The sequence below is a fragment of the Poecilia reticulata genome, linkage group LG21 (assembly GCF_000633615.1).
Source record: "Poecilia reticulata strain Guanapo linkage group LG21, Guppy_female_1.0+MT, whole genome shotgun sequence".
NCBI lineage: Eukaryota > Metazoa > Chordata > Actinopteri > Cyprinodontiformes > Poeciliidae > Poecilia > Poecilia reticulata.
In genome coordinates, this window is record NC_024351.1 from 2,613,850 (window position 1) to 2,626,868 (window position 13,019).

The 13,019-nt window shown below is 36.9% G+C and overlaps 1 protein-coding gene across 1 annotated transcript in view; it reads right to left on the reverse strand.

The window, feature by feature from the left end:
* syne2a (spectrin repeat containing, nuclear envelope 2a) overlaps positions 1-13,019 on the reverse strand; it is a 109,677-nt gene that overhangs the window by 40,756 nt on the left and 55,902 nt on the right. Inside the window, exons 64-80 of the mRNA XM_017302110.1 lie at positions 11,862-11,960; positions 11,441-11,488; positions 10,976-11,350; positions 10,810-10,886; positions 10,716-10,721; positions 10,520-10,667; positions 10,184-10,276; positions 9,201-9,380; positions 8,170-8,370; positions 7,177-7,269; positions 6,865-7,017; positions 6,527-6,697; positions 6,263-6,397; positions 5,380-5,579; positions 2,658-2,772; positions 1,319-1,480; positions 654-803 (exon numbers count right to left, since the gene is read on the reverse strand). Coding sequence (XP_017157599.1) covers positions 654-803; positions 1,319-1,480; positions 2,658-2,772; positions 5,380-5,579; positions 6,263-6,397; positions 6,527-6,697; positions 6,865-7,017; positions 7,177-7,269; positions 8,170-8,370; positions 9,201-9,380; positions 10,184-10,276; positions 10,520-10,667; positions 10,716-10,721; positions 10,810-10,886; positions 10,976-11,350; positions 11,441-11,488; positions 11,862-11,960 — 2,406 coding nt within the window. The remainder of the gene's footprint in view (positions 1-653; positions 804-1,318; positions 1,481-2,657; positions 2,773-5,379; positions 5,580-6,262; positions 6,398-6,526; positions 6,698-6,864; positions 7,018-7,176; positions 7,270-8,169; positions 8,371-9,200; positions 9,381-10,183; positions 10,277-10,519; positions 10,668-10,715; positions 10,722-10,809; positions 10,887-10,975; positions 11,351-11,440; positions 11,489-11,861; positions 11,961-13,019) is intronic.

Here is a 13,019-nt window from a genome sequence, read left to right on the forward strand (position 1 = left end):
AGATTATTCTAATAATCTAATAATCTTATTTCAAGTGTACTAAGACATTTGCAGATCAAAATATGTGGTAATATTTTGTGGTTTTGCAGTAAAAACCATGTAGGGAAATTAAACCTGTGAAGGGTTTGGTGAGATGAGAGCAAAAATCTTTTTTTGACCTTCATTTTAATCACTACGTCTGCAAAACAAAGGCTGCACAACATTTAGAAAACACCACCCCCATTTTGAAACATGGTGGTGTCAGCATCATGCTGGGGGAATCTTTTTCTTCGCTAGAGAGAAAACAAACGATCTCCATTCAATCTGACTAAAAATAAGAAATTCTGCAAAGAAAAACGTCAGTTTTTAGAGACAMAATCCAAAAGACTTTGTTCAGGGATGTTGAGTAAAAATGTACATCACATCTTTAATTTGTAAAACTTGCGTTGTTTTCTTTTGATTTTACAGTCGGACTTACTTTATGTTAACTTGTCACATAAAATATCAGTAAAGTTATAATTGTGGTTTGGAGCATGGAGAAATGTAAATACGGTAAGTTAGAATATGAACTATGTATTTCAGGTTAGAAATCAACTTAAAACAGGAATCCTGACAAAAAAGCACCTTTAATTTAATCATTATTTAAATAAATGCATAAAACACACATGAAGTACCTGACATTGCTGCAGAATTTCAACCATCTCAGCTGCAGTTCTGGCCGTCAGGACTCTTTTCTTCTCCCGGCAGAGCCGAGTTTCTGTTTCCTTCAGCCAGTTCTCCACTTCAGACAGCAGCTTTACTGGCGGCTGTTCGTTCACCAGGCGCTAACAAACATAAGTCAACATAACAATAACTGATTTTCATTTCACATAACCATCTGCGACATGATCTGCTGGTGGGTTTTATTGCTCTTAATCAAAGTAATTCTGCATGAAACATCTGGTGTTTATAAGAAGAACATCGCCAGTATTATTAAATCTCTCTTCAGAAGATAAGATCTGCTGAAGGGGTTTCCAGACTGTAAGGCTTCAAACTCAACCAACTGGGAGAAAAAATCTGGCAAAATGTGACTAATTATAGCGAAGCCAGATATCTGGTTGCAGTCACCGGTGATGAATGGAGAGAAAAAATTAAGAGTGACCTTCCTGCTGATTCCTCCCGTCTCTGATCGTTTAAGTTTATCCTCCCAGCAGCAGAGGGGGGGGGGTTCTAATTATTTCTGAAAACTAGCAGAACTAACATGAAATCTGACACATTCTCAAACACTATCATCTGCTTCATATCTGTTTGTCTTTGTTAATTTAAAACGTTATTTTCTCTGAATACTGAATCACTGAACCTGCAGCAGATGCTCCAGCATCTTGGAAAGGTCAGAGGTCAGCTGGCTGCAGCTGGCCTCCAGCTGTGAGACCTGGCTTCTCAGTTTGGGACACTCGGCGTCCCTCARGTGGACAAGCCGACTGGTTTCCTTGGAAACGGCTGCCAGCTCCACGGAGACGTCCTGGGGAAAGGTTGACAATGTTGGAATAATTATAATTAATATGTTTGGAACATTATTTGGGTTTTATTAAACTAAGGACACCTGATAAAATCTTATYGTGGTTTTAGTGGTTTAATGAGGTCAGTTTGATTAAACAGATTAAAAATATTTATCATTTTTATCATTTGAAGGATTTTTGTTGACAGTAAATTGTATTTTACATCGAACTGTGGCTTAAGCAGATCTCCCTTAAAAATAAGACCATGTGTCTCATTTTTAAGAGACAAGAGACCGCAACATGAATGAATGAATGAATGAATGAATGAATGAATGAATGAATGAATGAATGAATGAATGAATGCCATGTTTCCTTACATGGGGATCTGCACATTTTTTATTCAAATTACAAACTTTATGAGAGTGAAATTTTCTGAGTTCTCAGTCATTCTGGATGGATGGATGGATGGATGAATGGATGGAAGGATGAATGAATGAATGAATGAATGAATGAATGAATGAATGAATGGATGGATGGATGGATGGATGGATGGATGGAGGGATGATGGATGGATGAAGGGATGGATGGATGAAGGGATGATTGATGGATGAATGGATGGAGGGATGGATGAAGGGATGGATGAAGGGATGGATGGATGGATGGATGGATGGATGGATGGATGGATGGATGGAGGGAGGGATGGATGAAGGGATGGATGATGGATGGTGGGCGGATGGATGGATGGATGATGGATGGTGGGCGGATGGATGGATGGATGGATGGATGGATGGTGGGCAGATGGATGGATGGATGGATGGATGGATGGATGAACAGATGGAGGGATGAATGGATGGAGGGATGGATGATGGATGGTGGGCGGATGGGTGAATGCTCATGATACAAACTTTATTTTTTCATGAATTTAAAGAAAACTGTTGGAAAAATTCGGACTTAAATATGTCTTAAATAATAAACCAATAATAGACCCACTATAAACCAATAACAATCCAATAATAAACCAATAATTGACCCATATTAAACTAATAATTGACCCATAATAAACCAATAATTGACCCATAATAAACCAATAATTGACCCATAATAAGCCTCTGCTCTTGGTATCACCCCTGAAAGCAGCAGCCTGGCGTCCTGCAGCTCGCTCCTAATGAACCCAGGTGGAGCAGCAGCTAAGCGCCTCACCAGCAGCTCCAGCAGTCGCCTTTGAACGGATTCCTGACTCAGGTCTGAGGAAGTCTTCAGGTGTTCGCCGGCGGCCAGCAGACGCTCACCGACCGCAGCAACGCCAGCCAGGAATCTGTGGGGAGGACAGCCAGGACTGATAGATCAACCAGCGGGGCAGAACATGAAGGCCGCCTCACACACACCAAAGGCCAGTTGGTGGATGTCCAAAGGCAAAAATGAAAATAAAAGATAAGCTCTCTTTTTATTTTTTCTTATATGTACCTGTCTTCTCTTTTAACTCTTTCTCCGTCTGTTGTCCTGAATCCAGAAATAAGACGAACTGTATATTCATGAATTCCTCCCACTCAGATGAGCAAACTAACAACCAGGGACGTTATTTGGCTCGACGTCTCTAAGCTGCTTCAAAGAGTCTTTTTTTGTCAGAGACTGAACTGTTCCCAGTTCACTCCACCGTCTTGATTTATGGGCAATCAAAACTCTTTAAACTGTTAGTGTTTCAATGATTAAATCAATCAATCAATCAATCAATCAAAACTTTTAAACAGCTGACTGAAAAGGTACACAAATATTAGATTTATGGCATCAAACTGAACTAACTACTTCTCCTTATCTTTAAAATATGCATAAAATAAGACAAAAATATAACTTTCTTATAGAAATTATAAGCAGAAACATAAAAAACAACAATCTGAAACATTACATTTAAAGTTATATACATTTGTACTCTTTAAAAAAAATTTCATAAGGTTGGGCTTGGAAACAAAAAAAAACACTTTTTATCTCTTTTTTTTGGCTTGTTTATAAATTTAGCAACAAATTATATTTGGATTCATATAAWGTAAAGTAAACATGCTGCAAAATTTTTTGAAAATATTTTTCCTGGATTCTCATGTAAAGTGCAGATAAAAATATTAATAAAATAAAACTAAAGCTTCAGATTATTTATTCCTGAAAAATTWATCTCAAGTTTTACACTTGAGGTGTTCAAAGTGCGGCCCGAGGGCCATTTATGGCTCTTGTAATGAGTATGTGTGGCCGCTTTTGCAGATCAAGAAGTGCAAAAATTAGCCAYCAAATGGAGCTGAAGTATTTTAGATTTTCAGATGTGTAACTTATTAAATGATAAATGTTCTTTTATTAGCAATGCTTTGTTTTTGCTTTGCTCAAAAACAGCAATAAAAAACAGTTCAATAAAATTATCCTAATACAGCAAGGCTTTCGGAGCAAAGTTCTCATATATGATGGAAGCAAAATAATGAAAACATATTCTTGAACAAAATAAAAAAAGTTAGGAAACTATACAACTGCAACCTTGATCCTTTTATGCAGTCAATATCTTGTTAATTWAAATTTTTTCGGGATATTTTGACGCTCAGTGACATTTGGTGCAACACGTTGTGATTTTTGGTTTCTACATCGCCCTGTCTCCAGAGGAGCAGGTTCAAACTCCGTGTTCTGCGGTTCTGTGTGTGGCGAGTTGCTGTTTGGATGAAAGAGGAAAGTTMAAAGAAGAACKGCAGCCCACCTGAKACGGGAGAAGCTACCAAGCAACAAATAAGGTTACACAACTTTATTTTTTAAGGSAGARAACCCGATTCACACATATGGTATTTTTTTTCTCTTTTCTACTTTGTTTTGAAGAAGGTGACGTGTTGTGCTTCCTTGAACAGGGGAGGATTGGTCTGTGTGCTTTACAAAACAAATTCAAATGCGAAAATACTTTACTGATCTCAAAAGGAAGATAAATTTAACTCATTCATTTAGATTCTTAGTTCTTGGAGATGGAGAAGGCTGTTTAAAACATGWTCAAAATATGTTCATTTACATTTTTTTTGCACAAAATTGTTCTTAGATAATGAGATTTCAGTTTGTTTTGAGCTTTCAAMACGGGCTGTTTTAGGGCCTTTTGTCACTTTAAATCCAAATGAGGTGCTGCTGGCATCGTCCCCTAGTTCAATGTTTAATTATACAACTGTATATCTTTGATAAGCAGAAGTGAAGCCTCCTGTACAACCAGCAAGAATGCAGCAAGTGGTTTCTGGATGGTAAGTCAACAACAAGACACTTGTCTTGTAGAGTAAAACCAGCTGACCAAATGTGCATGGAATTCTGCCTGGGTTGCTAGGTAACGAGCTGAACTCTGCTGGGGTTGCTAGGTAACGGATTCCATCGAAACCAAAAAGAATTGTAAAAAAAAAAACAGCTGGGTATTTTTCTCCTTTTTGTTTTTTTTGAAGACATTTTTCCACTACTATAACTTATAATATAAGGAAAATGTCCTTATTTCACTTATAGCMAATACTTTTTCATTAATATCAAGAAATCTTTTACTTAAAAATATTTGTGGGTTCGATTCCCGGCCTGGCGACCTTTGCCGCATGTMTTYCCTTTCTCTCACTGCCCTCTTTCCTGTCAATTAACTGTTAGATAAAGGCCACCAGAGCCAATAAAACCTTTTTAAAAAGTTCCTATATGTTGCTGAAAAGCTACTTGTCAGTTAGTTTTGTCTCATGTTCACCAAGATATCTGCGCTACAAACTAGACAAAAATACTTGGTAACTTTGTGTTTTTGCAGTGTGATTCTAAATAAAACTGCTCATCTGGTTATTTCAATTCGTCAAGAGCTCCAGCCATAATAATTCTGCTCTTCTGCTTCTTGTAAAAAACATGTTTTCTCCTGATTAGATGCTTTAAATTGGTAATTCTGCATCTGGCCCACCTGGCTCTGCTTTCCTGGATGTTTCTTAGGCGGAGGATCTCCTGCTCCGAACGCCTGTAGGCGCCTTTCCATCGCAGCTCCAGAGCGCCCCCTTCCTGCGCAACCGAGGCACCGAACCACGGCTCTGCCTGCAGCACCAGCCTGTGATCCAAAAACGACCCCAACACGGAGCGGTTCTCCTCCAGCCGGATCAGAGTCCGCTGCGAAACGAGYAGAACGAGGTTTATGTCCAGTTTGAACAACGGCAAAACTTCTGATTACTTTCTTCAAAACKCAAAAGAAATACCTTTATTTTGATTAAAATATGGCGTATTAATAAAAATAATCAAYAWTKTATGTTTAAATTTCAGCAGGAAAATACATAATTTATACATTACAGTAAATAAAATGTACAACAATGACAAAATGTATGTTGACGAGCTCTTTCCCAAAGAAATCTGATTCATTGAACTAATTTCGACGTCTAGAGTTGCAGATACATGATTTCTGTATTTATTTTGTTTGTTTATAAAAACATGTCCACTTTGGTAAATATTCATRGTTTTGAGAATTGTTTTACTATTGTCTAYGTATTTTTTCCCCATTTCTTTGAAAACAGTGTTTGTGTGGTTTTCTTTCTTAAACTTAAAATCCCTCTGTCCTTTTTAAATTTTTATTATTTTGCATCTCAAATGTTGCATTATTTGTTAATGCAACATGTTTTTTTGCGCCCTTTTCTCCTTTAATAGTTTTCTTAAAATCTCAACGGCATTTTTCTTTTCCCCCCTCCACAGATCTGTATTTCCTGTTTATTTGTGGTTCTGTTTAGTTGGGGAAAAGGAGTAACTAGGCAACCAGAGAGAAGAAATGAGGATAAACTGTGTGAAGTTTCCACTGGACTTACCTCGCAGGCATGTAGCCTCCGCTGCACCGTCTCCTCCTCATCCTCTCCCTCTGGTTCTCCAGCGCTAAAAAAAGCTTCAGACTCATCCAACACGCTGCCAAGTTGACCACAAAGTTGCTCCCAGTGGGTCCAACCCTATAGCAAAGGCAAACATAAAATCCATACATTTCAGTAAAGCCCCAGAACAGATTTTTAGACACAACAAAGACGCGTATTTATGTGAGCAGAAGCTCAAATGGCCTTCAGCAAACAAACATTACAAACCCGAAACGTCTTCTGAGAAGCCACTTGTTGTTCCAGAAGTTGCTGCTGCAGAGTTTTGGCCCTGACTTCCAGATGTACCCATTCATCCTGTTTGCTGCTGAGTGCATCAGGTTCATGCTGGAGCAGATACTGAAGAAAAGACAGCTGGGATCCGAGGACCTGGAGGAGTTTCTGCATAATGAATCCAGATATGTGACAAAAGTGAGTTAAACTGTAAATAATTCAACAAACAAGACGTTTGGAGGTCCTGAATCATAAACTCTTGGACGCTGGACTTGCTTTGTGGAAAAAGTGGAGTTTCTGACTTAAATCTGGGCTTTGCCTGCATAATCAGATACCTCGCGTCTGCAGAGATCAGCTTGAAGTTTGCTGCGGCTGGGAATAAGGCTCGTCCGTTTTTCTGTTAAACTCTCCTCACAGCGTTTCAAGAGGCGTGAAATCCCCTGAAGCAAGGATTGGGAGGCGTGTTCCTCTGTTCCGCCCGGCTCGCACTGGGACGATACACAGAACCAGAGTTAGGTGAGAATAWTTCTGGGTTCAACTTTCAGAAAAACGGGGGGGAAAAAATTAAGACGTCACGAAAATATTTGCAATTTTGTTGCAAAATTTTGTAAAACTTTTTCAGAAAGCTAAATTGCAGCGGCTGTTACCTCCAAGCTGAGCGGACCCTTCAGGTTTGGGAAGATCTCACAACATCCTGCGTCAAACGGATCCAGGAGACGAGGCCGACTGKAGGGAAGAGTCTGCAGTACGGAGAGAAAGACGATGGTTTTTATCAGGTTTTTCACAGAAAACTCTGAATTTAATCGTTAATTTCATCATTAAACATTTACTAACGGGTTATTTGGCCACATTTTCAAACAACGTTTTACTATTTCAGCTTAAACTACAGAGATGCTCTGCATATGTGTCAAACTCGAGGYGAGGGGCCAAATTAATAACTTTGGTCAAAAATGCTAAAGAATTATTGTTTTAAAATGTAAACGTAAAAATATATGTAAAGCATTTTTATAAAGAACACTAATAGTGCAAGGAATCAACTTTMTTTTTTAAATTGTAACTTTTAAGTCTTTTGCTGGCTATTTTTGTAAATAACTTTCTACTWCAAACGATATATTCTATTGAAAAATCATGTTTCATTCTTTTTGTGCAAAAAAATCATTTTAAAGAATAAAAGCGCTTTTCTTTCTTTAAAAAAAAATTATAAGCAAATTTGTTTTATGTCGCTTTTTGCTCTAAATAAATGCTGAACCAAAGGAAAAAAGTGTCTCTAGCAACATTTCTACTCAAGAAATGAGCTCGGCAGATACAAAGTCTGGCCAGATGTCTGCTAATTGCTGCTGGCTAGTCTGAAGGAGCTGAGTGGGGTGGAAGCTTAGAAACATGGAAACTGAAGCTGTGAGGAGCTTTGTTGAAAAAAAAACGCCCCTTAGTGAAAGCAGGCATTTTCCACAGCTGAACGGTTGCCACGGAGATTGAAAAATTTCCYAAACATGCATGAAAGAATCAAGGCAAAAATAACATTATAGCATAATTTTACTAAATACTACCCCTTTAAATGATGGTCTGTGTTTTTTGCATTTAAAGAGAGAAATTTTCTATGCCTCTTTAAAAGCCTGGCATTGATTTGCAACACATCAAACCTGATGCTGGCTCTGCAGTCCTGAGCGCTCAAGCAGCCGACTGTGGGAGGAGGTGAGGAGAAGCTGCACCGTCTGGACAAAATCGTCCAGCGGCGCCAAACCGCTGTGAGCGTCTGATTCTCCCATCAGGAGAGCAGGTTTGATCTGCGCTTCCACTTCAGCCACCAGCTCAGCCAGAGGCTCCAACTGAGCCCATAAACTCTGAAACAAACACAAAGGAAAACACAACAAAACTGAAATGTAGCTGGGAACCAGGAACCAGGAACCAGGAACCAGTTACATTTACTCAGTTACATTTACATGTTTTTTGAAACAAATTGTTTTTATGAGTACTTTCTACTTTTACTTGAGTAAAATTTCGGGAATTTCTATAAAAAATAAAAAATCACCACAAACTTGAAGTTTTTGATAGTTTCATAAGTTTTTTTTAAGAAACTGATTTAGATTTTTTTTTTGTCTAATTTTGTTATTTTTTGTCATTTTGGTCCTTAAAATCTCCACTTAACTTTAGATTTTGTAGCTTTTTAAATTTAAACGATTGATAATTTGATCAAGTTCTCAGTAGTTGAGTAAACGTTTTATCAAATACTTTTCTACCTAGTAAAATTTCGGGATTTTCTACCTACTGAATGAAAAACAAACATGTTCTAACCAAAAATTCACCAAAAACCTGCAGTTTTAGTTTAAGTTTCAAAAGTTTTTTTTATTGAAGGAAACTGAATTGGAAAGTTTTTATTTTGTCTGATTTTGTTATTTTTTGTTACTTATATGAAATGTTTTCATTTTGGTCCATCTGATTATTTTARATATGATAATTTGATCAGTTACTCACTTTTTACCAAATACTTTTTTACTTTTACTTGAGAAATTTCTTTTCTTTAGAATTTTACTTTTACTGGTTTAAAAGTATTAAAAGTAGTGCTACTCTTACTTGAGTGCAGTTTTTCAGTACTTCMCTCCTCTGTTTTGCACYAAGCTGTATTTTCAGGTTTGCTGATAATATTSTATCTTAAGCAGATTTGGTCAGCCACCTCCAGCTGCAGCAGCCTCAGCTGAGGATCCGCTGCTGCAGGTCCATCAGGGGTCAGCAGGTCGGCTGATGAGTCCAGACACGTCACGACACTCTGCAYGGCCTCGCYGAASTTCTTCTTCACTMCTGGATGAGRAGAACCTGAGSCCTTCGCCTGGGGATTACCGAAGTTACAGTCATCCTTTTTCCAYATTACAAACATAAACTTCAGTTTTTTACTGAGATTTTATGTGGTAGACAAACATAAAATAGAGCAAAACCACTAAGAGAAAAGAAAAGCATCACAACTTCTTGAATATTTTACAAATCAAACTGTTCTGGTTCTAGTTTTTTAAATTCTCTTTTTATCACTTAAAATGCTGCAAAAACACAAAATCTTACCAASTATTTTTGGTCTAGTTTGTAGTAAAAATATMTTGGTTCACTTGAAATAAGACAAAACTAACTTACAAGTAGCTTTTCAGCAAGATATAGGAGCTTGAATTAAGTAAAGAGTTAAGTAAGTTCCACTGGCGTCGTTACCTAGCAACGCCAGCCAAGCCCAGCCCGTCTCCTAGCAACCAAGTTSTAGTTCCACTGGCAGATTATTTCACTTATAGCAAGACATTTTTCACATAAGTGTAATAACTATTGCATTTTTATCAATGTTCAAGAATTATTGACCTAAAACAAGCTTCTATAATATAACATGTAATATATAATAAATATAACTTGGCACATGTGACTCATAGCATTCAATACACACCTGTAATTCATATAAACTMATAGAAAACCCGACAGGTCACTTTTTGTCAGCCTTGTAAAAGTAACCAAAATTAGATTGAAAAAGTGAAGTAATTATAAAAAAAATCATTTACATATCATCTTAGCTGCTTTGTTATCTCGTTAGACTTCATTAAATCTTACTTACTGGACATAATCAACACAATCTGTCAAAATTACCAGGTTGAGAATTGAACTGTTTTCAGATTAAACTCTTTGTACCTCATGTAACGTTTGTCTCAGCTTAGCGTTTGTGTCTTTTATTTGCTGTAGAACCGATGAAACAGATGCTGCAGACACGGGATCTTTTCCTGGAACCTGAACAAAAAAACCAAAGATAAAGAAGAGGCGCCATTTTAGATCAATTTATGTATTTAAATCTTTTTATTCTTTTTGCTTAGTCTTCTTCTTAAAGTAAAAAAAAATATTTACTCCTCTTTCTCTTTTAACCCTGCTTTATTTAAAATTAACAACTTAAATTTGTAGCTAAGTTGAAATGGAAAACTTGTATTCAGTTCGGTATTTTGTCACTCCGCATTTATTTTTCACGTATTTTCTAACCTTTATCTTTTTTCYTCCGTCTTGAGAACCGATCGTRTTTTGCTGCTCCTCCAAAACTTTCCTCAAAGCGCTCATTTTTCTCCCAACATGGGAGCGAATACGAGTCCAATGCTGATTTTCCACATCATCATCATCATCATCATCATCATCATCATCATCATCATCATCATCATCATCATCATCATCATCATCAGGAGAGCTGAGAGACAGAATGAGGACGGGTTTGCTGTGGGTTTGAACAAACTAAAATATGAAAACATTTTCTCTTCTCGTTTGCAGTTTGTTACCCAAATGATGCTTCAGGTTTCTGAGGTTCTGAACTTGGACTGACTGCTTTTTGCTCCTTCAGTTTGTTTAACACTCCCTGAAGATTAAAGAGAAAAACAGCCACATTTGATGGATTACGGTTTAAAAATGAGCATTTTTTAATTTCCATTATTCTTGGACACTCACCGGGTGTGAAAGGTCAGCCGAGGACGAAGACAGACGTTCGTCTTCCTCCTCTCTCAGCTCATCCGAGGCTTTTTTGGAGCAAAAAGGAGTTATGGGTCTCGAAGGAATCAGCCTGGTGTCTCCAACCGCAGCTTCCATCAAACACGGGTTTATTTGTGGGTTGACGTCGRCCATTTTCTGCACTGACGATCCTGCGACGTCTTCGTCTTTTACGTCATTCTCTACTTTTTCAAAATGAAAGTTCTGGCAAGCGATCAAGTCCAGTTTTGTAGATGCRGGTCCAAAACTGTCGTCAAGTCCAGATTTCCCACGTAAAACACTGATTCCAGGTTCGTCTGAACCGTTTTCAGCCTGATAAGCTGCACTCTGCTCCTCCTGAAACACAAATGAATCACTTTAATCCAACATGTTATTCTTTTTGTTAGGAATAAATCTTCACATCCTTATGTTTCTAATATTTTTTACCAAGTCCTCCCTTCGTTCATCTGGAAGATTGAGCGTCTCCTCCAGGTCCTGGTGAGTTTGTGAAAATAGAAATGCAAATAAAATCCACGCCCACACATTTATTCAAACATGACCTTCTGGTTTTGAGTGTACGGATGAAAGGAAGCGTTTCAAGCAGCTGCTCTCGACAGCGGAGGAGAGGGTTTCTAAGGAGAGACCAAAACCCGTCCGGTGCAGCTTCACTTCATGCAAAAATAGGTTAATTTAATTAGTAACAAAGGATACATGCATGAATTTTATTTGAAAATCATTAAAAGGAAGCTTGAAAAATATAACAAGCATTTTTATTCCTTTTCAGAATAAAAGACAGTATGTTTTGTAAATAATAGGAGATGTAAAGATTTTCAGTTACGCTCAGGTTTGGATGGTTTCAAAGGTTTACCTCTGGTATACTGCATGTTAGTGTGTCAGAGGAGGAAGAGTGACGACTCTCATCCCCTTCATCCTCCTCTTCCTCTGTAACATGCATCTCAAAAGCCTCCTGATTGCAGGGATGAGAATTAATAAATCACCAAACGTGAGTCGAATTAAAACGCAGCAATAATCACTCAGTCACTGAACGTCGGCGCTACTTTCATGGATGAATGAATGATTTTACTCAAATCTAGAGCATAATATGAAACATTACATCAGTTTAGTAAGTATTTATGTATATATTTATAAAATAAATAATAAATAAAAATATTTTTTATCTAATATTTCAATATTTTAAATCTAATTTTCTCAGCACTCATTTATAGATTATTTATAGATTAACCTATTTCTATCGGTTTATTTATTTAGTTATTTATATTCAGTCATATTGAATTATTTACATCAATCTTAAGCATATATAAATATTTATAAACTTTATCTCTTAAGGTTATATTTCTGTTGCTAACATATTGGATGGAGAAGCTAGTCAGCTAACTAGCAATTTCTCCTTCGGATCAATAAAGTATATTCTTTTCTTTTCTATACTATTTTCCACACAGTGATGAAGTAAGTAACTTTCATTTAATAACAAATTTTTAGAGAAGGAGAAAAAAATATGAGAAGCACAACGTTGGCAAGATTTAGGTAGTCTGAAAATTAAAAGTTTTTTTTAAGTAAAAAAAAATAAAATAAAGAATTATTTTTTATCCACTAAAAAAAAAWATATATATATATATATAAAAGCTGCATAAAAAGTTCCAGTTCCACTGGCGCCGTTACCTAGCAACGTCAGCCAAGTCCAGCCCATTACCTAGCAACCCAGTTCTAGTTCCACTGGCAGATTATTTCACTTGTAACAAAACATTTTTCACATGTTATAAGTGAAATAATCTTCCAGTGGAAGTATTGCTTTTTTAGTCAATATTCAAGAATTATTGACCTGAAAGCTTCTTTAATAAAGCGTATTAAATAATTTGGCACATGTGACTCGCAGCATTCAATACACACCTGCCCAAACTAAAATTCAGTGAGTTGATTAACTTCCCTTTTAACTTTATATTTTTAGTATAACTTTATTATGAGAACGTTCATAAGCAGATTCAGATAAATCCAGAAAACAGACGTA